This window comes from Podarcis melisellensis (assembly GCF_964234715.1).
Source record: "Podarcis melisellensis genome assembly, chromosome: 6".
NCBI lineage: Eukaryota > Metazoa > Chordata > Lepidosauria > Squamata > Lacertidae > Podarcis > Podarcis melisellensis.
The window spans coordinates 15,210,999-15,232,860 of record NC_138538.1 but is presented as its reverse complement, the minus strand read 5'-3'; the positions used below and the strand labels follow the sequence as shown (position 1 = coordinate 15,232,860).

Sequence of the window (21,862 nt, the reverse complement as noted above, 5' to 3'; positions counted from 1 at the left end):
GCAGCAAAACAACGACAGAAATTAAAATGTCACATTTAACCAAATGCCTAGGTAAAAAAACAAAAACAAATACAAGACGTTCAGACAAGAAATTTTTCCTCATTTGAGATGGTGCAATATTTGAATCTCTGTACAGATATACTGAACTTGGTGATAACAGCTATTACATACGTGCTATGACTTTAAAAAGAAATTGTGCAAAGTCTTTTGTTATACATGGAATTAATTTGTTGGCTGTCATGCATCATGCTGTTCCCTTTCACATAATCATATTGCTGTAACAGGCAGCTAGGATAATTAAGTGAACAGCACAACCCTAGTAAACAGCAATGGATATGATAAGTTGCTTGCAATCTGTATAGTAGTCCATCTGGAATCGATAAGGTGCATACAGTAAAGCTGATCACACGTTTATGACATCAACTATTTTAAATCTCATTAAATATTTGTTCTTTCAAAAAATATATATTCACAACACTAGCAGTGCTATCCAATACATGCCTACTTGGAAGTAATTAAGTTCAATGTTTTGTTCAAGTATATTATCTTCTTAACAGAGCAGTTGACCCAAGCTAAATGTAGACTGTTCTGATTTTTTAAATCAGTTCTTAAATCAAACTTTTGTGAATTGGAGGTTTTGATTCATACACTTGGATGCCACTGGGATCCACATTTGTTTCTCTTGATTTAAATAACAATTTACAGAATTTTTGAATTTTAACAAGAGGGCTGTAATAGCCATGGTCACATGATCTCCTTGGAATCCTGTTTCTTGTGGCTGTGGTGAGAATCTTTGCTTTCATGTTATGTTTCTTTAGCTGTCTCACTTGCCTTCATGAAGGCAATATGCTCAAAAGGCTCAGTAATTGGAAGGTGAAGGCGTTTATTCCTTGCTGCATTTCTTATTTTATTCTGTAACTGGGTTTCACAGTCCCTGTAGCACCAACAAAAAGTGGCAAAAGGTAATTGGAATTGCTGGCCTACTGCTCACCACATTCTTGCCAATGGTGTTGAATATCAAATGTATGTACAGTACAATATCTGGTTCACTGATGTGCATCTTAGTTGCCCTGGGTTTCTGGTGCTTGGTTCCTTTGGAAGGGATGCATCCATACATGGGTTTCCACCATTAAAAAGCTCTTGGTAGGGGGATCCTTCATAGCACTCTGTTGCCTTCTTCCACATAAGTTAATGCCTCCCACTGATAAAGTTTTGGGCGCTACCGTTGGGGAAAACAAAAAGGTAAAATGTGCTCCCTTTCCCCTGACATTGGACAGGTCCCACTCAATTTCCCACCTATGCCTGTAACCTCTCTCCACTCACTACTTGGTTATTTCACTCACTACTTCTCAGTTGCAACTCCTTTGTTCTTTCCTACAGAAGAGGCGTTCATTTTTATAAGGGGGTGGAATCATGAAAAGCTGGGATCCTGCCCCAGATTACCATTAAACGGCCTCGGTCCAGTATACCTGAAGGAGCGTTTCCACCCCCATCGTTCTGCCCGGACACTGAGGTCCAGCGCCGAGGGCCTTCTGGCGGTTCCCTCACTGCGAGAAGCCAAGTTACAGGGAACCAGGTAGAGGGCCTTCTTGGTAGGGGCACCCCCCTGTGGAACGCCCTCCCCCCAGATGTTAAAGAGAAGAACTACCACCAGACTTTTAGAAGACATCTGAAGGCAGCCCTATTTAGGGAAGCTTTTAATGTTTAACAGACCACTGTATTTTAATACTTTGTTGGAAGCCGCCCAGAGTGGCTGGGGAAACCCAGCCAGATGGGCGGGGTATAAATAAATTTTATTACTACTACTACTACTACAGGACATCCAGTTACTCAATTCAGAAAATAAATACAGCCCATCACACTGATGGACACTTTGCTAGTGTCCTAACTAGTGTTTCAGTGGCTTTCCTTTGATTTTTCTCTGTTCTCGACCTTGATTCTAAAACTTAGCATTGCGGAGCTGTTCGACAGTGGAACAGACTCCCACAAGAGGTGTTGGACTCTCCTTCCTTGGAGCTTTTTAAGCAGGTTGGGTGGTCATCTGTCATGTTGAGACTCCTGCATTGCAGGGGGTTGGGCTAGATGACTTGTGGGGTCCCTTTCAACTCTACAATTCTACGATTCATGATCCAGTGCTGGTTCCCACAAGAAAGCCAGCATTATGGTCCCTTGCTTGAACACCCTTTTGAAAAGAGAAACATAACTGAAGCATTACAGTGGTTTGTTTAAAAAGCTAATTTCAAATTACTGATGTGCGTGAGAAAAATCCCCACCTGCAGTCACAGCTTTCTGCCAGTTTCTATAGCTTAAATCTAGTCAAAATATCCATTCCACCCCCCACCTTGAAGTAAGTGTGGTACGTCAATGATTCTCTACAAGATATGAAGCATATAAGATTCATATCCTGATATGTGTGGGGGTTTTTTTTTAATGTTATCTTTTAAAAAAAAATACTTGAGAGAGCTAGGGACATGGGGGTTAGTTTCCCAAATAAATAGCAGAGCAAATGACTGGTCCTGAGGTTAGAGGTTATTTAAAATAAACTCCACTGCCAAAGAAAATTCTCGTGGTTGTGGGAAAATGTTTAATGGCTTGTTCTGATGACTTTCTGCTTAAGCTGCAGGTCAAAGCAGTAGGAGGCCTGGCTACTTTTTCACTGTGGTGGTGGGACCTTCATTTGGCTGCCGCACAGTAGACTTGGTGTCACCCCCACTAGCTGGCTGGTAACAGTGAGACCTTTTTGAAGCCGTGTAAGAAACCCAGTAGAACAGTATGTTGCTACGGTCTGCTTTTCTGTGGCTTAGATTCTCTACCTATAAAAGAGGAACAAGCCTCGCTATTGTATACATAGCTGAAGGCGTTCATAACTCCTAAAGCCTTCCGTGTTCAACTGGAAAGGAGCATTTGTCAAAGCGCAAAATGATGGCATGCTTCTAAGAAACCTCGGAATTCACTGTAATTCTCGGTCTCTGGTTTCCTTGTGGAGGTAGAACATAAGACACTTTCCCTTTTATGCTATTTTGGCTGCTGAATATATATATGTTCTGTTGTAACTAGCAGCTAATCTAGGCCGTTGACCTGGATCCCTATGGTGAATGTAGCCGTTGTTTCTGGGATGGTGAGGGGAAAGGGAGCATGTCTGAGAAAACTGCTGCTGCCACCTTGCCAAACAACCTTTTCAGCTTGTTGAGCAGAGGTAGGAATTGGGCTCTGTTGGCTTTGCTCTGTAGCTTTCAGGGAACAAGGGTTTTCACTGCAAACTAGGACTAGCAGTGGAGTCCTGCAAACAAAAAGCTCTATTTCCAAAGTCAGTGTTTTATGATTGTGTAGAGATGTTGGGTGAGGCGCATCCTTCCTGTGGCTGCTTTTTATTTTTCTAGATGCTGTTTATGAGCACTCTGTTAAGTGGCTGAAAGCAAAATGTTTGTCTGGCATATATATTTCTTTTTGCCCATCATTACGGCAGTGATCATGTGCAGCGTTAGTAGAAATTATCTGGCTTCTGAGTCACATCCAGATTCCTTTCTCTCATCCTACACCATGTGTATAAAACAGCTTTGCAGTTCAGCTTTCAGCAGTTCCCAATAAATATAATTTGCATGTTCAGCTTGCAAGTCTGAATTAGGGCTGAGGCGGATAGGAAGGTAGATCTAAAAGGGACAAGTGTTTGCTTCCATTGACACAAGACTTGGTTCACACCTAAAATGAAGCCTGTCTGCCTCATCATAGGATTCCCCCCCCCACTTATAAGCAAGTTTTTGTGAAACACTTATGGCAACAATGGGGTTAAAATGTTTGAATAATCTTTTTTCTGAGCCTTCTTTGTTAAATAATGTATTTTTAGGCTCGTTTCCAAACTTTTCATCTTCTGCTTAAAATATAAGGACAATAAAACTAGCAGTCAGCTAGCTTCAGCAGAGTGAGATGGTAGAATAGACTTGCAACACTTGAGATTGCAGGTGGCAGAGGGTTTATCAATTTTTGAACCTCTATCCAGCACAGAGTTAAGCGTGCTTAAACAGTGGGCCACCATCTGTATTCTTGGGGAAGGGGGGAAAGCCGGGTGGTGGTGGTTAGAAATACATTGTTACAGATCTAGAGTTAGTGAATGTTAGAAATTAGTAAAATGGTAGAATATAGATAATATTTGGAGCATTGAAGGGAAGATGTCAGGCCAGCAGAAAAAATATAGGCTAAGCTTCTTTTCCAGGCCAGGGCCTCACCTCGGATATTTATTTATTTTTATCTGTTAAATTTATACACCGCCTCCATCAAAAGATCTCAGGGCAGGTTCACAGAATAGAGGCCATGAGCATGACAAAAGGTTCTAATGGCTCACCACAGAGAAATCCAGAGGTTCCCAAGGTTACGCTGAGCAAGGGTGTGGGTTACAGGGAAAATGTCACCTTTTAAAACTAGGCTTGGCATAACAGGCAGAAGGGGAGGAATTGCTTGGCAAGAGGTGTTCGGGGAACAAGGAGGAGGAAGTAGGGAGAACTCAATGTGGCACAGAGGCATAGAGATGTCTTGGAATCAGATGCGGCACTGCTGTGGGGAGGAGTTCCTTCTTGAGATGTATTGCTCTGACCTCTCTCCAAAGTAGAGACAGGTGTAAATATGCGTTGATAAACCATATTTATTAAAGACATGAGAGTCTCTGCTGTGTGTTGATTCCCAGCGGAAACATGACCCTGGGTAAGCAGCCAGAACCCCCTAGAATCCTGCTGCTGCTCGGCAGATTCTGGGGGTGGCACACAACCTTTGCAACAATATATTGTGACCTGTTGAGATTCGTTCATAGCTGGTAATGCTTTACTCAGTGGCTTGTGAGCAGTCAGTTATGGAGCACATGCACCACCTGCATTGCTAGAGCATTTTATTATATAAAATTCAGAGAGGTAAAACATTAAAGTGTGGAAATAAACTGTTTTTCAGTGCTTCAAAAATAATCTCCCTTTCTCTTACAAGTGAAACAATAGGTCACTTTTTCACACACTTTTATTAACAGTAAAAAAAAAAATTGTTTTGTGACCTTTGGGCCTTGTATCTGACCTTTGGGCCTTCTGTTGACCATCCCTGTTCTAACATGTTCATCTTAAATTAAAACAACAACAACAAGCATTCAGATACAAATCTCTGTCCTGAAAACCACAAGCACACACGCAAACAAAAACAGATCCATTCATTTAGTACAGGGGTTTTTTTTACCTGACATTAGAAAACTTGCAGCCATCACACAGTTATAATTAAATTTGGTTTCAAAATCTTAGGCAATAATTAAATTAATAGTTTATAAAATTACCTTCTCCCTGTAAGCCTTCTTGTAAACTTTCAGTTCAAAACATATATAATGTCTGGCATTCAATTGAAATAATTGAATGTCTTTGTTCAGTGCCATCTGTTCCTTCACTGCCGCTTTCTTTTCAGTAAACGGGCTTAATTCGTCCTTCCGTCTGAATCAAGGCATATGGTGCACTGAATTTCAGCTTTTACCACAGATTCTTCACTTAGTTGCAGGATGGTGGTAGACTGTATATACACTGGCTGCTTCTCTAGTTAATGTGCAACTTGATTTTTTGAGGAGTGGGGGCAAATTCAGGGCAGTCCTAATCCCTTGAGCAGCACTGCTGGATGAGGTGCAAATTTGTCAGGGAGAGCCTTCTGCTGTGGAGGTCCCTGCTGTGTGCCTTCCAGAAGCTACCGCTGGTGGTGGTGCTTGTATTGAAATACTGCTGAACATTTAAAATTTTTGTTCCTTGATTTTCATCAAAGGAATATTTAATTGAACACAGTGTTGATTAACATTGCTGCCCTATTTTGGGATGGTGATAGTAGTCTGGAGAAATCAGTATTGGTAAAGTCACTGGATTCAGAACACATTGTCTCTTCTTTCTGTTAAAAGATGTTTTCCGTTTTTACGCCCTCAGAGATAGAACATGCTACTGTATTGCACAGATTCCATAACTGATATGTGCTTTGGAATGTATACTTTTTCTTCTTCTTTTTCTTTTCTTCTTCTTTGTCCTCCAAATATTTGCAATGGTTATTTCAGTTGTTCTGCTTCACGTTGAAATGTATGTTCTTGCAAATACCAGTGTGCTTCCAGTGGGACTTCAGCCTGCTGGAGTACCTTACGCCTATAATGCCTCTCCATGCATTCCATCACAAGTGGATAGGTTGCCGGCTCAAATTTGTTGGCGAACAAGTAGGGAGACTCATGGATCCACTTTAAGTCCCCAAGACCATACACACAAATGTCTCTGACATAATGGCCTGCAAAAGCGAAATAGCAAATTGACAACCCCAGATTGCATGCAACACAGAAAGGGAAATATGTGGTGGACATTTTACATTAGAGGTGGGGAAAGGCAGTTCTGTTGTTTAAGCAAGGTCCCATTAAACCAGGCATAGGCAAACTCGGCCCTCCAGATGTTTTGGGACTATAATTCCCATCATCCCTCAGCACTGGTCCTGTTAGCTATGGATGATGGTAGTTGTAGTGCCAAAACATCTGGAGGGCCGAGTTTGCCTTATGCCTGCACTAAACCCTAGGATTCTTTTTTTTTTTTAACACCACATTTGCTTTTGATCCTGCACAAATACTATCTCTCTGAACATGATCAACAAAGGATGGGACTTCTTAGACGTGCAGTATCCATCATAAATGCATCCAGATCTGTTTCAAAATTAATGCAGACCTTTAAGGAATAAATGAACCCTTTTTCTTATTCACAAACCATGTGTTTCTTAGGTGCAAGCTAAATAAGTTTGGTACTGTATTAAGGTTAGTTTGTCAGATTAGGAATGGGACCCAGGTTAAAATCCCCACCCAGCCATGAAGCTCACTTGAGGTGAGTTGTGATGATAAACTGAGGGGGTGATGATCGTGTATGCTACCCTGAGCTCCATCACTGAAAGCTGGGGGATATAAATAAACACATTGCTGTAAAATTGCTACTGGATTCTCAGCCCATTATATCTGTTCCTACATATGTCAGTGCATGTTGCTTTTTAAAAAATGCTTTGTGAATTAATATTGAGGTACGTATTGGAAACCAATTACAGGAAAGTAGCTACAGCTATCCAGTAAAAGCAACTCATCCCTTCACCGGCTGTAGTTTTATCAGCTCTGTTGCTGTACAGCCTCCATTTCCTCAGTGGGGAGTCTGCTGCTCAACTTGCAGGTTTCCAAATGCATGGAAGTTGTGCTTTCTTTGTGTTTGGCAGATGGCTGTCCCAGGGGATGTGTGCTGTGTGCAGTTTATTATATTTACCTTTGCAACCGTTGTGGCTTTTCCCTTCTTGATCTCTCCACTTGATAGCACGTATGTTTCCTTCCCACTGTGCATCTGGTGTTGCACCTGGAGCATCTAACAACCAAATTGAAAGCAACATTAGCTGTTATTTTGTTTGAATTCATAGGCCACCTCTCAGTATTGTTACTCCCAAGGGGTGGCTAGCAATCCCGAGCTTTTCTGGACTGGGGGTTCCTCTTCTATTTGCAGTTCCAATATTTCCTCATCCCTTGATTTACACTAAATATTCAGCAATCATAGCTCTCTTTAGAAAAGCACTGCGTTTTGTTCTGAAAGGTGGTGGTAGTGCAGGAGTCCTTCATCGCTATGTCAAAATTCAGTGATGCAAGTCCCAACATCTGGAGAGGCCTCTGAAAAATTCTGCCCAATATGAACTTGCATGGTTCAGGGGTGCCAATTATTCTCCATTAGAGCACCACATGTTCCAGAAAGATGTGATCGTGCCTGATGTAGGGGATCGTGCCTGATGTAGGGAAACTGCTTCAGCATAGGACTGTGGCATAACACCCTTTATAATTCCCCATTGCTTGCAAGGAGCAGCCTGCCAGGAGCTCTCTAAGGAAAAGAAGGAAAGAGAGCTTAGAAGGCTGTAGATACTACTAGAATGAATTCTACTGCTATTTCTGCAGGCAGATAGGAGATTCTGTTGAGAGAGCTTGCATGAGTAGACCTTTAATTCCAGTCTCCAGTCTCATGCTCATACTTCTAAATCTACGACTGCGGACCCTCATATGGGACAATTCCACCAACCTAGAAAGGGGGTGTCCCACTTAACCAAGGTTTGGGCCTCCCCATTTAGCCTGTGAGCAGTTTTGTCAAAGGCCATGCCCATACTTTCTACACCCGTTGGCCTATGTGACACAGACGGTTTATGGGCACCACCAGTCAGCTGACACCCAGTACTTGCATAGTGCTGGGTGTGGTGCTTTGCAAGCCTCAACACTCAGTTCATAAGCCTTTGGAGAAAGAATTTATTTTCAAACCACATGGGCAAAAAATTGGTTGCCTGTCACCATTGTGCTGAAACTTGGCCTATCATCTGGATCTAGTTCCTCCTTATTCCTGTTATAAACATTGCCTAGAACACCTAGTATCGCAACAGTTTGTGGAATTAGTAGACCCTATATCAATACCGAGTGGTTTTACGGTGTTGTTTTTCTGTTTAAAGGTAGAAGAGGCCTGATTTCTATTTTTAAAATATACATTCAGATAGGTCCTAAGGATTGAAAAAAAAATCTGCTTTTCCTGCCTATAGTTTTTTATAAAAACAAAAAACACAAGAACAACAACCAATGGGTTGTGTGGAGTCAGGAAAAGCCCCTTAAAAATCAGGATATATATTTTTTCCATTTCGTACCTGGCAAGTTGACATCACATTTCAGCGCTGAAAACTGTTGGTTTAATATTTGCTCAATACTGAAAGGGTCAGATGATGGGGAAATGGCTTAGGGAAGCTGAACTCACTGGCTCCTGGACTTGAATATTCAAGGCTTGGAAACAGTGTTCAGTATAAATAGCTGCTTACCTGGTAGGCGGTTGAGGGTGACCCAGTAGTGCTCATCCGGACTATAGGTATCCCTTGACCATTCAAGCAAATCTCTTGCACGTGTATCAGTCAGTATAAACTCTACAAATTCTCTTGTGAGTACATAGTAGGCACCCCCAAAATAAATAGTCAAATTATGGGGAGGTTCACTTTTCACATTCTTCGTTGGATACACATAAGATTTTTCTGAATGCACATATTCTTTGTAACTCACATGTGTCCGGTATTTCATATGAGGCGGTTGAACAATTCCTGGGGTCATATTTTTACCATTCCATTTGCTTTTGATGTACTGCATAAGTTCCTTATTAGTTTTGATGGGATAATCCTGGCCACAAAGATTAATAACATAATTCCATTGATTTTTTGAATGAATCAAGTCCTTCATACAGTTGATATCGGCTTGTAATCTGGAAAATCCTGCATAGACAACATTCTCTGTCCTCGAAGCGATAAAAATATTTTCAAAGCAGTTAACCAGGGTTTGCACAGCCGACTTGTAATCCTTTGATGATTTTTTGTCAATGTGTATACAGTAAACATTCTGAGGCACATAAATGGCTCTGAGTAATTTTATAAACATGTCCAGCTCCTTGTGAATAGTGATGATGTACGCGAAGGAGAAGTTGCCTTCTTCTTCTGACAGAGGACTTGTAATGAAGTGAAGTCTCTTCTGAAGTGTCGAGCAGTTGCAAGGCGTCTGTATGCAGGTAGACATTTCTTGCCTGCGGATAACCTGCTGGCACAAGTGGCCAATTTGAGGAGCAGCAGCTTTCCCATCAAAGAGGGCCGAGCAAAGCTCATCGGGGTAATCGCCACACTCTGCTAATTCTGGGAGGAATTTTTGCTCATCGCCTTCCTTGGGGATTGTATTCCTTACGTAGACGAAAGCACAGATGATAATGCAACCCACAATGCATATAAAAAAGCCTGATTTTGCTGTCTCAAGTAGGTTCATCTTTTGCTCTCCAGTTGTTTTGTTCTTACCATTGTTCAGTGAAACAGCGCTCAGTTGTACCTGTGAGGGGGAGAAAGGAAAATTAGTGTTTTGTTACCTTCACCCTGATGATGTGTTCATTCTGTTAGAGGCAACCAGGACTGAACTTGTGGTGAAAATTTTGTTTCCTGAAAGACAGGCTTAATTGTGGCGTAAGCTTCTGCAGTTGGCTGTAGGTTTTTGTTGAAGCAATTTTCAGTTTTTGTTCCTGGTAAAACCAGACATGATGGTGGCAGGTGTGGTTTTTACCAAATCCATTCTATTGATATCAGCTCAGCAATTCTGCAGTTTCTTTAGGTTGAATATACCTTGTTCCTGGAAGCGTGGAGACAAGGTTTAAGTCTGAGAAAAAATGCAATGTCTCATCCTTTAAAACCAGGATCCAAAGAGCTATTTAGTTGCATCTAGCTCTTTTAATTTGTTAATTATTATTTTTTTGTATCCACACCCCCTCCCCGCCTGCCCTTTGTGCAATTGCTTTTGCAACTTCCCTGGATTTACCGTTCAGTATTTTGAGGGGTGGGAGCATAGTTGCTGGCTTGAGAGACACAATGCAAAGTCCTGTTACTTATGTGGGTCTAGATGGACAATTGTCTGGATCCTGGCAGTGATTTATATTTTTTGTTTAGCATGCATGCCATCATATATATCAGGCATGTCCAACCCTTCGATCGCAGGGGTGTTCCTGGTCGATCGCGGGACTAATTAACCCCCCCAAAAGCTCAACAACTTTGGTTAGTCCCCCCCCAAAAAAGCTCAAAAACTCTTGGCAATAACAATGGGTATATCACTGCCAGTTTTTTTATACTGAGAGTAGATCGCAGTCTCTTGAAAGCTGGACGTGCCTGATATATATGATTCACTATCCCTTTACTTAAATGGGTTTTTCTCCAAGAAGAGTAGGGATCTTCTGTTCTAGTAATACAACCAATACATTACCATTTTTACAGCAATTTGTCACTGCAGAAAAGGCCACACTGTTGCCACTGTTGTAACAAAGTTTGAATTAAAACACTTTTATTATTTACATTTTATTAGCACTAAGCGTGCTTTTGATGAATGCAGTTTATAAAATGAAAAACAGTGTGTTTAACACACTTCAGTGTTCTCCTAGGTAAAGCATTCTAACCGTAGCAACATTATTTTGCCTTGCTGTACTATGTAAGTTTGATGCTTCCAGACCTATTTTAGCAAAATTGTTTACTATTTCACATGTTTACCTTTCTGAACGTGGCCTTACACAAACTTGACTTCGTTGTCACATCCTATGCCTTTCAGCACAGTGGTATGTTTTCTTGCAGCTCAGAAGTCAAGTCTCTGTCCTTGAACTCTTAGATGCTGGATATATGCAGTACTAGAGGGGAAAAAATATTTAGCAGAAGGAGCAGTCCGTTGAAATGCTTTGTGACCCTAAATAGGCGGTCAGGCAGTATGGATTTCACCATGTTTTTCCAGGTTTGAAAACTTTATTCAGTAGAAATAATGCCAATATGTAGAATCAAAAATATCATGTCATTGTTATTTTGTTCAGCACTGATGATAATTTGAATTCCTCCTATCTGATCAACAGCCAGCACAGCAAAATCTTTAGATTATATTTTTTTATTTAGCTGGTGTTGTGTGTTTTTTTGTAATATCTAAGCTTTAGTTTTAATCAGTTATACTTATTCAACCTGCATACATATTCTGACTGCAAGCTTTCAAGGGACAACATGCAAAGCAAAACAAAAATGAAACACATTCTGAAGGCACTCACAGAAGAAATGCAGCTCATTTTCCTTACCAGTCTATCCTGGTCTTCAAGTCAGAAGAGTGTCCTTTCCCCCAATTCATTGTGCTGATGAAATCCTTTCTGTGTAGTGCTAGATGGAAGATGCATCCATTTTGCTGCTTACTCCTGTCTCTGCCTTAGTCACACTGCTCTTCTGCGGTGCTGCCTGTGCGGGCCTAAGAAAAACATCAGGAATAGTAGTCCCAGCAGAATAGCGTTTGCTTGGAGGTTCATAGGGGATTGGCTTACTGTGTAAACATACACATGGAAGCAGTCCGGCGTATTCTTAATGCAAGCCTCATGCGTCCACTGAATCTGCAAAGGTTCAGTTCTCGCATCAGGTTTTGGATGATGTGAGGAAGGGGGGGAGGAGGGGGAGGAGGAGGGACTCTTTGAAAGGTGGGCGCAAAGTTTTCTCAGCAAAACAGAATCACGCTTGCTCTGAGATTGCAGTCTGCTGCCAAGTGACTAACAGAGCCAAGAATAGATTAGCATAATGGACATTATGTACCCTGTTGTGAGGGTTATGAGTGTGTTTAAGGGGTGTTACAGTAGGGAAGCGCTGGCTGTGTCACAGAGCCAAAAAGGCTGTGCTACGGTGGATGAGCGATTTTTTTAAAAAGGGAGTAGAAAATCGCTCTGGATTAGGCAGACCTACGGCTGATGTTGTAACAACACTGCCACCGGGAAGTGCGTGAGCAGAGCATTGGGGGTCAGCAAGTTCCTACAGTTCACTAAAGGCTTTAAAAGCCTCTGCACATGTAAACATCTCTGAAAAGCAATTTGCATCCGTAAGATCCACCCTGCCTACCGAGACAGATTGAAGCCACTTGCATTTGGAACTGACATTTCCCTGCTATAAGAGGCTAGGTAGGAGGAGAGCCAGCAGCGGCTGTATTCAAGGTCAGGCTGTGGCAGGACACACAAAATGTGACTCCAGACACGTTTGACAGGAAGTGTCACCAGGACATCACGCTACAGCATTTCACAGATGGAAATAGGGATGCTAAACGCAGTATAAGGAGTCTCTCTAGGAGTATATTGCATTTTAAAACGGGGTTTCAGAGGTTTTAGGAGTTTTTGAATGTCATATGTAGATTTTTCAGTTTCATTGTTCTGTATGGGACAATGACAATAAATATATCGTATCGTATTGTTCTTCCCTGCTTGCCATGCCACTGTTTCGAACACAAAGTATTACTGCCCGAGCAACAGCATCAAAAACAGATTGCTAAAGACTCTTCTCCACCTGCCGGTGTCTCTGTTCTGCAGATATTTCAAAGTAAAGGTTTTGTTCTTTTGAGTAGAGATGCTAGGAAAACAACATTGTCCTAATAATATGTCACCAGCAATTCAGAATGAAGCAAAAGAGGAAATGGCCCTAGCAGCACTGATGCTTTAGTGTCAGTACATTTGGGTTGCCGTGCATTTGCACTAGAATTTTTTTCTGAGGCTGCATGTTGTGACAGTTTTCTGAGGCTGCCATGGTGTGGCATTGTGTATCCTGCCATAGTTTTCCTGGCCCTTCTTATAAGCTCCTCCTTCTTTTTATGTTCCTCTTTGAGTGGCTTTTCCTGATTGTCTCACACCCATTATATATCCAGTCGCTGATCATTGCAGGTGAAGGCTTCCTGCAGGTACCATCTTATCAGGTGGTCTCCACACAATATAGGAATCAGGCCTTTAGTATGGTGGTACCAACCCTTTGGAATTCCTTCCGGTTAAATATTAGGTGTCCTCATTGTTATCTTTTCAGTACCTACAGAAGGCCCTCCTCTTTCAACAAGTCTTTTTAGTACAGACTTTTCCTAGTACTGGAATTGTTTTAAATATTTTAGTTGTTTTGTCGCTTGTGTGTTTGCCACCCTGGACTCTTTAGGGAGGATATAAAGGGAATTAATAATGCCATTTAGTTTTTCTTTACAAGTTATTTCAGTGCACCTTAAAGTGCACCAAATTTATTACAACGTAGCTTTCATGGACCACCACAGACAGAAGTCCATGCAAGCTAATGTCATAATAAATGTGTTAGGCTTATAAAAGTGCTATTCAGACTAGACTCTCTGAAATCATTGCACAAATACTCTGAGTATAACTTAGTTGCATAAATCTGTATATATACAAAGGAAGCTCTTTTTTTTTGCTGTAATGCTCTTAACACAGATAACACAGAATTTTAAACCGTCTAATTGATAAAGAGGATGATTCCTGTGCTGGATCCAAAGAGGAGGGGGAACAGAAACATGATGGTTAACTTCTAGAAAATGAAACAATGCATACATAATTAAAGGTATCCCCGAAATCATATGGAAAATAGAGACAACATTTCACCAGCAATAGATGTAAGGTGGTGGAGGGATTATCTATCAGATTTCACCTAGAGCAGGCACGTCCAACTTCCAAGAGACTGCGATCTACTCCCACTATAAAAAAACTGGCAGTGATCTACCCATCAAAGTTGTTGGGCTATTTGGGGGGAGGATGAGCCAAAGTTGTTGAGCTTTTCTTTGGGGGGGGCCATCGGGGTCCCAAGAATGTCCAGGATCGACCAGAGACACCCCGTGATTGACCGGTAGATCGTGATCCACCTGTTGGGCGCCCCTGACCTAGAGTTTTGCAATATCCACCATCTTTACTCTGTTTTTCAATCTCTGATTATCATGTTGTAGAAACTTCACTACTATCAAAGAGTGTTTTCCTTTTTTGAGTATACAATTGAAGCATATTTTGAGACTTCCGTTTCCTTATTAGCTATTTAGAGGGATTTGTGGGCCGAATCTCATAGGATTATAGAATGGTGCCTGTGTTCAATTTGTACTGCGAAGGCACAAACAACAGAGCTGCTGACGGAATTGGAGCAGATAGAGGTACTTGGAAGTAAACCTTTACAGACCCTGAGTAAAGTACAGCCATTCCTTTTTTACTAACTGCTGCAAGCTTGAGAAAAGTGATTTTGTAATGGTGATGCGTGTATTAATGTTTAATGAGGAGGGGGCCAAAGCTCAGTGGTCAAGCCTGTGCATTGTATGCCCTCGGTCACTGGTTCATTCATCAGCGCTTTCACTTCAGGGTTTCAGATAACTACTTCAACTGTTTTTGAAGAGCTACTGTCATTCAAAGTAAACATTACTGTGCTAGATGGAAGCTGTTGTGAGACTCATACAATCTGTAGCTCTGTCAATGATAGATCTTCACCATATCCAGATTCCTTTTCCACTTCTTAAAGTATGCATTATGAGTCTCGGGATTAGTTCTCACATTGTGTTTTCCCTAAGTACATTGTGTGAAATTTCATGTGTAGATTGTCACTTGCCTTTTGTTGCATATAGTTCACAGCATGTACACAGTGGCTCAGTTCAGACATAATGCCAAACCATGGTTTGGTGCACAGTCTCTCACACAGGCTCCCCTTTCAATAGTTTTTTCTTCTTTCTTTTTTTAAACCTCTTTGGCCAGTGTTATGTCAAATCGTTGATAGTGCCTCGCCTCCAAATCACAGTTTGCAATAAAATAAAATAAAATAAAATTTTAAGTTTGCGTTTGCTAATCAAAGTATGGGAGCACTTAATGTGGTTCGAATGTTCTAGTATGTAGAAATTTTTACTGGAATACTTGTAAACTTTTAAAGATAGCAGCATGTACTTGTGTTGTTTGCATTTAACAAGAAAAAAGTAAAGGTATTGAAAACTGTTGACACAAAATTAGGAACCCAAAGAATTGTGGTTGATGCACAGACTCACTTACTTGCTTGAAATAATCACTTGAAAAGCATTAATAACAACTTGGAAATTGCCACACTTCCCTCCTATTTTATTTGCAGTTAGGTACCTATTCATTGTTACTAGTGAACATACATAACTGATTATTTTTCCACAGAAAAATAAAGCACGAATTTCCCCTCAGGAAATTTCCCACCCCATATCACAGGCCCACAGATGTGATCCTAAGTTGCCAAACCATAGTTCATCATTTCATCTGAGCCCATGTTAGGTGCATTGAGAAACCATGGCTTGTGGCAAGTTTCCAGCATCCATGTACACAATAAAAGGCATGTGCTGAAGATTTCATACTGTTTGCTGCATGCGAAGTAGCACTAACACTGCGCCACGATTCTGGAATAGCTCAGGGTGAGCAACTTTTTAATGTCCAGTGCTCAAAAATCCTGGCTTTGCATATTTTGTAGAACACATAGCATAGCCATAGCTTCATGAATATGATAAACTGCCTTGCCCACAAAACATAAATCATAAAGCTTGGATAGACCAGAAGGGCATCGGGTCTAGCTGTCTGTCCCAAGACAGTATCTTCCACACATCAGTTTCCTCCACAAATTAAACCACATGCTTGAGAGAGCCGCACACCACAGAGGAAGACTTGCTGCCAGATTCAGGCTGGAGTTTGTTGGGTGGGGAGAGTTAAAAGCAACAGTAATGTGGTGGTCTGAATGGCCTAACCCTGGGGCATATCGTTTGATTGCTCCTTCCTGCAGACCACCAAAACAGACCACCACCTTCTCCTTCCCTAAAAGATGTTTAAGAATAGGAGCCGTGGGTGAGCTCTCCGAATTCAACAGAATCTGAACACACTTAACCAGTACAAGTGATGGCCACTTTTATTGTCCCTTCCTTTCGTTTTTCAGATGAAATCTTTTCTCTTTTTAAACTCCAGGAACTGCAGTGAAATATTACTGTCAACTAGAAACCAACAGCTGTAATGCTATATATGTAACACTAGATAGATATTCTGTTTTCCCTTGTTCAACATGTTTATTCGCAAACAAGGATTAACTGTTTAAAATTGTGTTCCAAAAATGCTAATCTCAGGAGTTAGAGGAGGAGACTGACATGGGATTGTTTATGGTAGGGGTGGAAATTGGCTGACTCACAAGGATTTCGATTTTTAAGTGAACCAAAAGAGCCCGTTCTCCAGTTTTAGTTGTTTGGTTTTAGCTCAATACCTACTAAGAAAGAGATTGGCACATTTATTCAAGAAAATGGTTTGGCAGAAAATAAATGGGTAATAGACAGGTGTGAATCTCCACCCTCCCCCAGTAAAATTCTATATACTTATGTCTACTCAGAGGTAAGTCCTGTTAAGTTCAAGAGTAAGCAGATATTGGATTGCACTGTAAGTGACCCTGATTTTGAAGCAGGTTGTAATTTAAATTTTTTTTAAAACACCATAAAGTTTAGAAATAATAAACTCACCCTCTGCTGGAAAAGGCAGGCTGTTTGAAGCCAAATTTGAGAAATGAGAGAGAAAATTCTCAGGATCCATTGCCCTTCAGGGAGATTCAGACTTCCCTTTCTCATGCAGTCCTTCCCTTTCTCATGTGGAGACCTTCCATCACATGAAAGTAGTTAATAATTAACATGAAATGTTTGTATTTTAGGATTAGTTTTCCTTAACCACTTAAGTCCCGTGTTTTTGGATTCAGCAGCAATAATGTTCTGGATGACATAATTAAAAATAGCTTGTGTTTTTCTGGATGATTTTGTTGTTGTTGTTGTTCAGACAGCCTTTTAAGGCAGTGAAACCAGTCTTTTTACATGAGATCTGTAGATAAAGCATTGCTGTTGATTATAAATAGTCTTGGTATGGCTTTAACCTCTAGGCTGCTAGCAGAGTACAGTGAACAATGTGAAAAAATCTGGTGCTTTTCTTTTTCTTTTTTTAACTCTCCGGTTGCTGAAACTTTCCACTTGATGACAGGCATGTGAGAGGAGTGTAAGGATTTTTTTGCCTACCAGGGAGGAGTGAAGAAATAATGAATCAGGCTGAGGAATCTGGCTTTGTGCCTTCCTCCCAATCTAAATAATTTCACTTCTTTCGTCATCTTAATGTGTGAAGGCTTTTGTGTTTCATTTAAGTGGTTGGTTTGGAAGTTTAAATAATGAATTGAGAGCTGCAGGACGCATGGAGTGGGGGGAAAGAAATTTTAAATGGTCTCTGTGCAGAATTCTGTAGCTTTGTTCTAATTCTAAGTTTTAACTAAAGCTGTTCTAATAATAATAATAATAATATGGGTAGACATTTGGATGCAATCAGGAGGAGCCATGCACATATGGAAATGGATTTCTATGTGCATATTCCTAGCTGCCTAGAAAAGCACATATGCAATTAGGTGGGAGCGGGGTGCCCATTCTCCCCAGTTCAGCTGTTAGGGCCATGCACTGAGCCCTGTTCTAAAATCAGAAATTGTTTCTATAAACTGTCTGGGGGCAGCAAGGTTTTGATTTAATCCCCTACCATTCCTGCTTCATTAAACACTTGATCATTGTGCTTTTTTGGAAGAGTGCTTCCTTCACACAGTGAGATTGAGCCTTTCAGGAATACTCAGGTTATTTTAGAGAAGTGCTATTGTGCACGTGTAACACTGAAATTTTGATTAATGATTATTTTTTTTAAAGGAGACTGCAGAATTATTTCCACAAAAGCTAAAGGCAACTAACATTCTAAAGTAGTTATTTATCATGAATTCCAAAGATATAAAGTATGGTTTAGGCTCTTGCCTACAGAAGCTTTTGCTACAATAAACCAGTTAAATCACCATCAACCATCACCAGCCATTTTATTGCATAATCTGTTCTAGAGTTTTCCCCAACCATCTGGAGTAGATTTGGGGAGGGCACAGGAAATGGCGAGGGAGGAGGATGTTTTGTTTTCTGAGTGTAAATCCTTGTCCTAATGGAATGAATGAATTGGATACCATCTCCTGAGTCTTAAGATACATTGCCTTTGATGAGTACTGGGATTTGTGATGAGACGTTATCCATTTTCCTTCCCCACTAATTTTAAAGATATTTTTTCATCATGACTGGAACTGGACAATTCTACATTCTAAATGCGTTGTTCTGTCTTTGAAGAGTTGCTGGCCTGCATAGATTGTATTCTGTATTTATGGCCCTGCTACGCAAGACATTAACTTTTAGGGCAGCACAATTAAAGAGAAGAGATTTGAGCCACAAGTGCAACAGTTGGTTGGTTGGTTGGCTGGCTGACTGCAAGTCACTATGGGTTGCCCTGGGCAACATAAAACAGCCAACATATTTAATTAATAATAAAACAATATAGCAACATCATCTGTAGAACCGAACTAGATATCATTGTGGCTTTTGCCTCTCAAAAAGCATGAAAATCCCCTAGCTGCAACAAAGCTGCAATAGCAAACATCTGAGTCTACTTGTGGCCCTCCCTCTGTGGTAAGGGGGCATGTGGGGCAGCCTTCTTTCTGTTGGCCCCCAACTTGTGGAATGCGCTTTCCTCTGAGATGTACCTTGCACCATCTTTGCATGTTTTTTTGAACAATTGATCAAGGAAACACTTCCTAGTTAATACAGCCCAGACACTGGCAGAGGAAGAGGAGTGCGGGGGGAGCGCCCCGCCCCTGCTCTTGGGTTGAGCGGGCACTTTCCTTTCTGCGTTGTTCTGTGCTTCTGCTTTTTGTTTTCGCTTAGCTTTCTGGTTTTTATTTTATGGTTGTTTTAGTGGTTATATTTTTTATCGCTCATCCTGGAGCCATTTGGTGAATGGCGGACTGCAAGTATATACAGTATGGCACGTTTTCTGCAACATAGGAAGTTGCATTATTTAAGGCCAGTCAATTTGCCCGTCTAGCACAGCATGGCCTGTCTATCCTGACATCCTCAGGATGTGGTGATAGCCACCAATTTAGATGGCTTTAAAAGGGATCTGGACAAATTCATGGAAGATCATTCTATCACAGCCTGATACTGAGGATTCCAGAAACAGGTGATGACCTAACCTTCCTGAAATTGGCTGTAATGCAGCCAGAGGTTGTTGACCTTTCAGGGTGAACCACTGACCCTCTAGAGACTAGCTAGAAACTGTTGTCTTATACAGCTATTCCTGTTGGAGCAGGAAGGCTCATGGGGGCCCAGTTGATACCATTACACTCCAGAGCTGCTCTGTACTGCTGCTCTTCTTCACAGGAGAGTGGAAACTGACTGCCTCTGTGAGTAGGGAAGATGGGTGAGAGCACTAGGAAGTGATGGTGTCTGCTGCATCTTCCCCAAGGTTAGATGGAACCTACCCCCACCCCCTGCAAAAGAACCTCACCTTTTAGCACATGAAATATCACACACACACACCAACCAATGACAACCCCACTTCTTTCAACTCCCTCAGACTGGGCAGACCAGTTTCATCCCTTCCCACTTTACCGGCAGATATGTTAGAGTGGCTTTAAACACAGTGCAGCCCAACTATTCACCAAGGACAAGCCTATTCCAAAGAATAGAAGGAGGACAGCCTTTGTACATTGCATAATAGAACAACAGCTGCATTTATATGGTTGATTAACCTTCTTATTCCAGAATATAGGGATTATATTATTTCTTACAGGATAAGTAGGAGAGGTACTAAAATGTCTGAGTGAGTTTGTTTTCCTCTTCCTGTCCCTTTCTTCCTTTTGTTTCGTGTCTTCTTAGGTTTTAGACTTTGAGTGGGGGCAGGGGCTATGTTATTTTTATTGAGTTACAGATAGGTTGCCGTGTTGGTCTGCCATACCCAAAACAAAAAAAATTCCTTCCAGTAGCACCTTAAAGACCAACTAAGTTAGTTCTTGGTATAAGCTTTTGTGTGCATGCACACTTCTTCAGATACCTGAAGAATATCGTATCTGAAGAAGTGTGCATGCACACGAAAGCTTATACCAAGAACTAACTTAGTTGGTCTTTAAGGTGCTACCGGAAGGATTTTTTTTTGTTTTTATTTTTATTGGTTTGTAAGCCACTCTGAGAGCTTTTCTGGCTAAAGACTGGGGTATAGATGTTTTGAAGAAGTAAATAATTTAGGTTCATGTTCTATGAGTCTGCTACTCACAGTGTGTGAGCCTCTTTATTTATAAATGAAAACAAAAATTAGAAAAACACAGTAACTCTCCAGTCCTCTTTCTTCCAAAGAAAACTTTCCCTGTGAAAGTTGCTCTGAACTCCCTTCAACTCCAGGAAGGAGAAACAGCACAACTACACAAAAACCATGAATTGTTGAAAAGCCTCTTATTTCCTGAACATTCTTTTGCAACATCCTTGTTTATGTTGGCACAACAATGGTTTTCGCTGCTTATTCCAAGGATTAGTCTTCACTAGCGGAGTAAATAACATATGGACTTTATTGCCCTTAAAAATAATTCTTTAAAGCCTTCTTTATAGTTATGGTTACATTACTCCAACCTGTCTTAGTTAACTACATTAATGCTTGAAAAAAGGCTTAATGTATAGGAAAAATCTGTTAGGGCATGCATAGTGAGGAGAAGGGGAAATAATCCAGTGCTTCCAATGCAAGCATGAACCTCTATTCCTGTATGCAAACTAATGCTAAACCATGGTTTATGACACTGTGATTTATTAAATCATTGCTCAGTGTTGCGTGTGTACATGGCCCAGCAGCATAACTGTTTGGTTTGTTTCTTGCCAGCAAACCATAATCTGAATCCATAGTTTGTTGTTGGTTTATGAACCTTGGTTTATTTTAACTGTGGCTTGGTGTCATGTGTAAACGCAATATCCTTCCTTAACCATTGTTTGCTTGACCCCACCCCAGATGCTCTGCAACATATATATGATTGGGCATGGTGCAGAACAAGAATGGATGGTGGTTGTTCAGATGCTTCTCATCTGAACAACCACCATCCAATATTTGAAACCTACATCATTTAAAACAGGATTCTCAGGCTTCTGTGTAATTCCAAGAGAACTGAACTGCTTCCCAGGTTCTCTCAGAAGCCAAAACAGGATGAAATCACACGTGCAATTTGACTTGACGACTGCAACATTAACGGCATTCTTGTATGTGTAAAACGTCAAAGGAGTTAACATGTGACCTCAAACTACCTCTTTCAGTGGAAACAGTTGTCTGTTGAGAAATCATGGAATAAGCAGATGTGTGAGTCAGCCCTGAAAGTGACTTAAAACCTGCTGCAATGTATAGTGCAGCAGCCTTGGAGCGCTTTTATTGCCTTTCTCCTGCGGCACTCTGCAGTTTAGTTAGCGCCAGACTCAGAAAACTCCTGACACTACCTATAAGTGGGTCCTGTTTCTGCATAGGGTAGAATGCCAAAAACAGTAGCCAGAAAATCCTAAGAACTGCAGGAGTCCCTTTCAGTGGCCAAGGGACCAGGGCACCTGGGAGGTGTCTCCTAGGAATAACAGCATCAAGGCAAGAGGAGTCCAACCTGGGCTTGTCTATCACCTAGAATAGGAGCCACAGCA

General features: G+C 41.1%; 2 protein-coding genes across 5 annotated transcripts in view; one reads left to right on the top strand and one right to left on the bottom strand.

Moving 5' to 3' along the window:
* RTF2 (replication termination factor 2) overlaps positions 1-21,862 on the top strand; it is a 55,776-nt gene that overhangs the window by 20,061 nt on the left and 13,853 nt on the right. The window lies entirely within an intron of this gene.
* LOC309371767 (beta-1,3-galactosyl-O-glycosyl-glycoprotein beta-1,6-N-acetylglucosaminyltransferase 7-like) lies at positions 459-17,224 on the bottom strand. Of its 4 annotated transcripts, XM_081914709.1 has the most exons (6): positions 16,838-17,224; positions 11,643-11,806; positions 11,080-11,213; positions 8,842-9,880; positions 7,275-7,370; positions 459-6,273 (listed from the first exon to the last, which is right to left on the bottom strand). In XM_081914709.1, the coding sequence occupies exons 4-6, from the start codon at positions 9,818-9,820 to the stop codon at positions 6,044-6,046; spliced, it is 1,305 nt and encodes a 434-aa protein (XP_081770835.1). In that variant the 5' UTR covers positions 9,821-9,880; positions 11,080-11,213; positions 11,643-11,806; positions 16,838-17,224; the 3' UTR covers positions 459-6,043. The 4 variants fall into 4 exon arrangements, with proteins under 4 accessions (XP_081770835.1, XP_081770834.1, XP_081770836.1 ...); XM_081914708.1 differs by lacking the exon at positions 16,838-17,224 and having other exon boundaries at positions 11,643-12,344; XM_081914710.1 differs by lacking the exons at positions 11,080-11,213; positions 16,838-17,224 and having other exon boundaries at positions 11,643-12,351.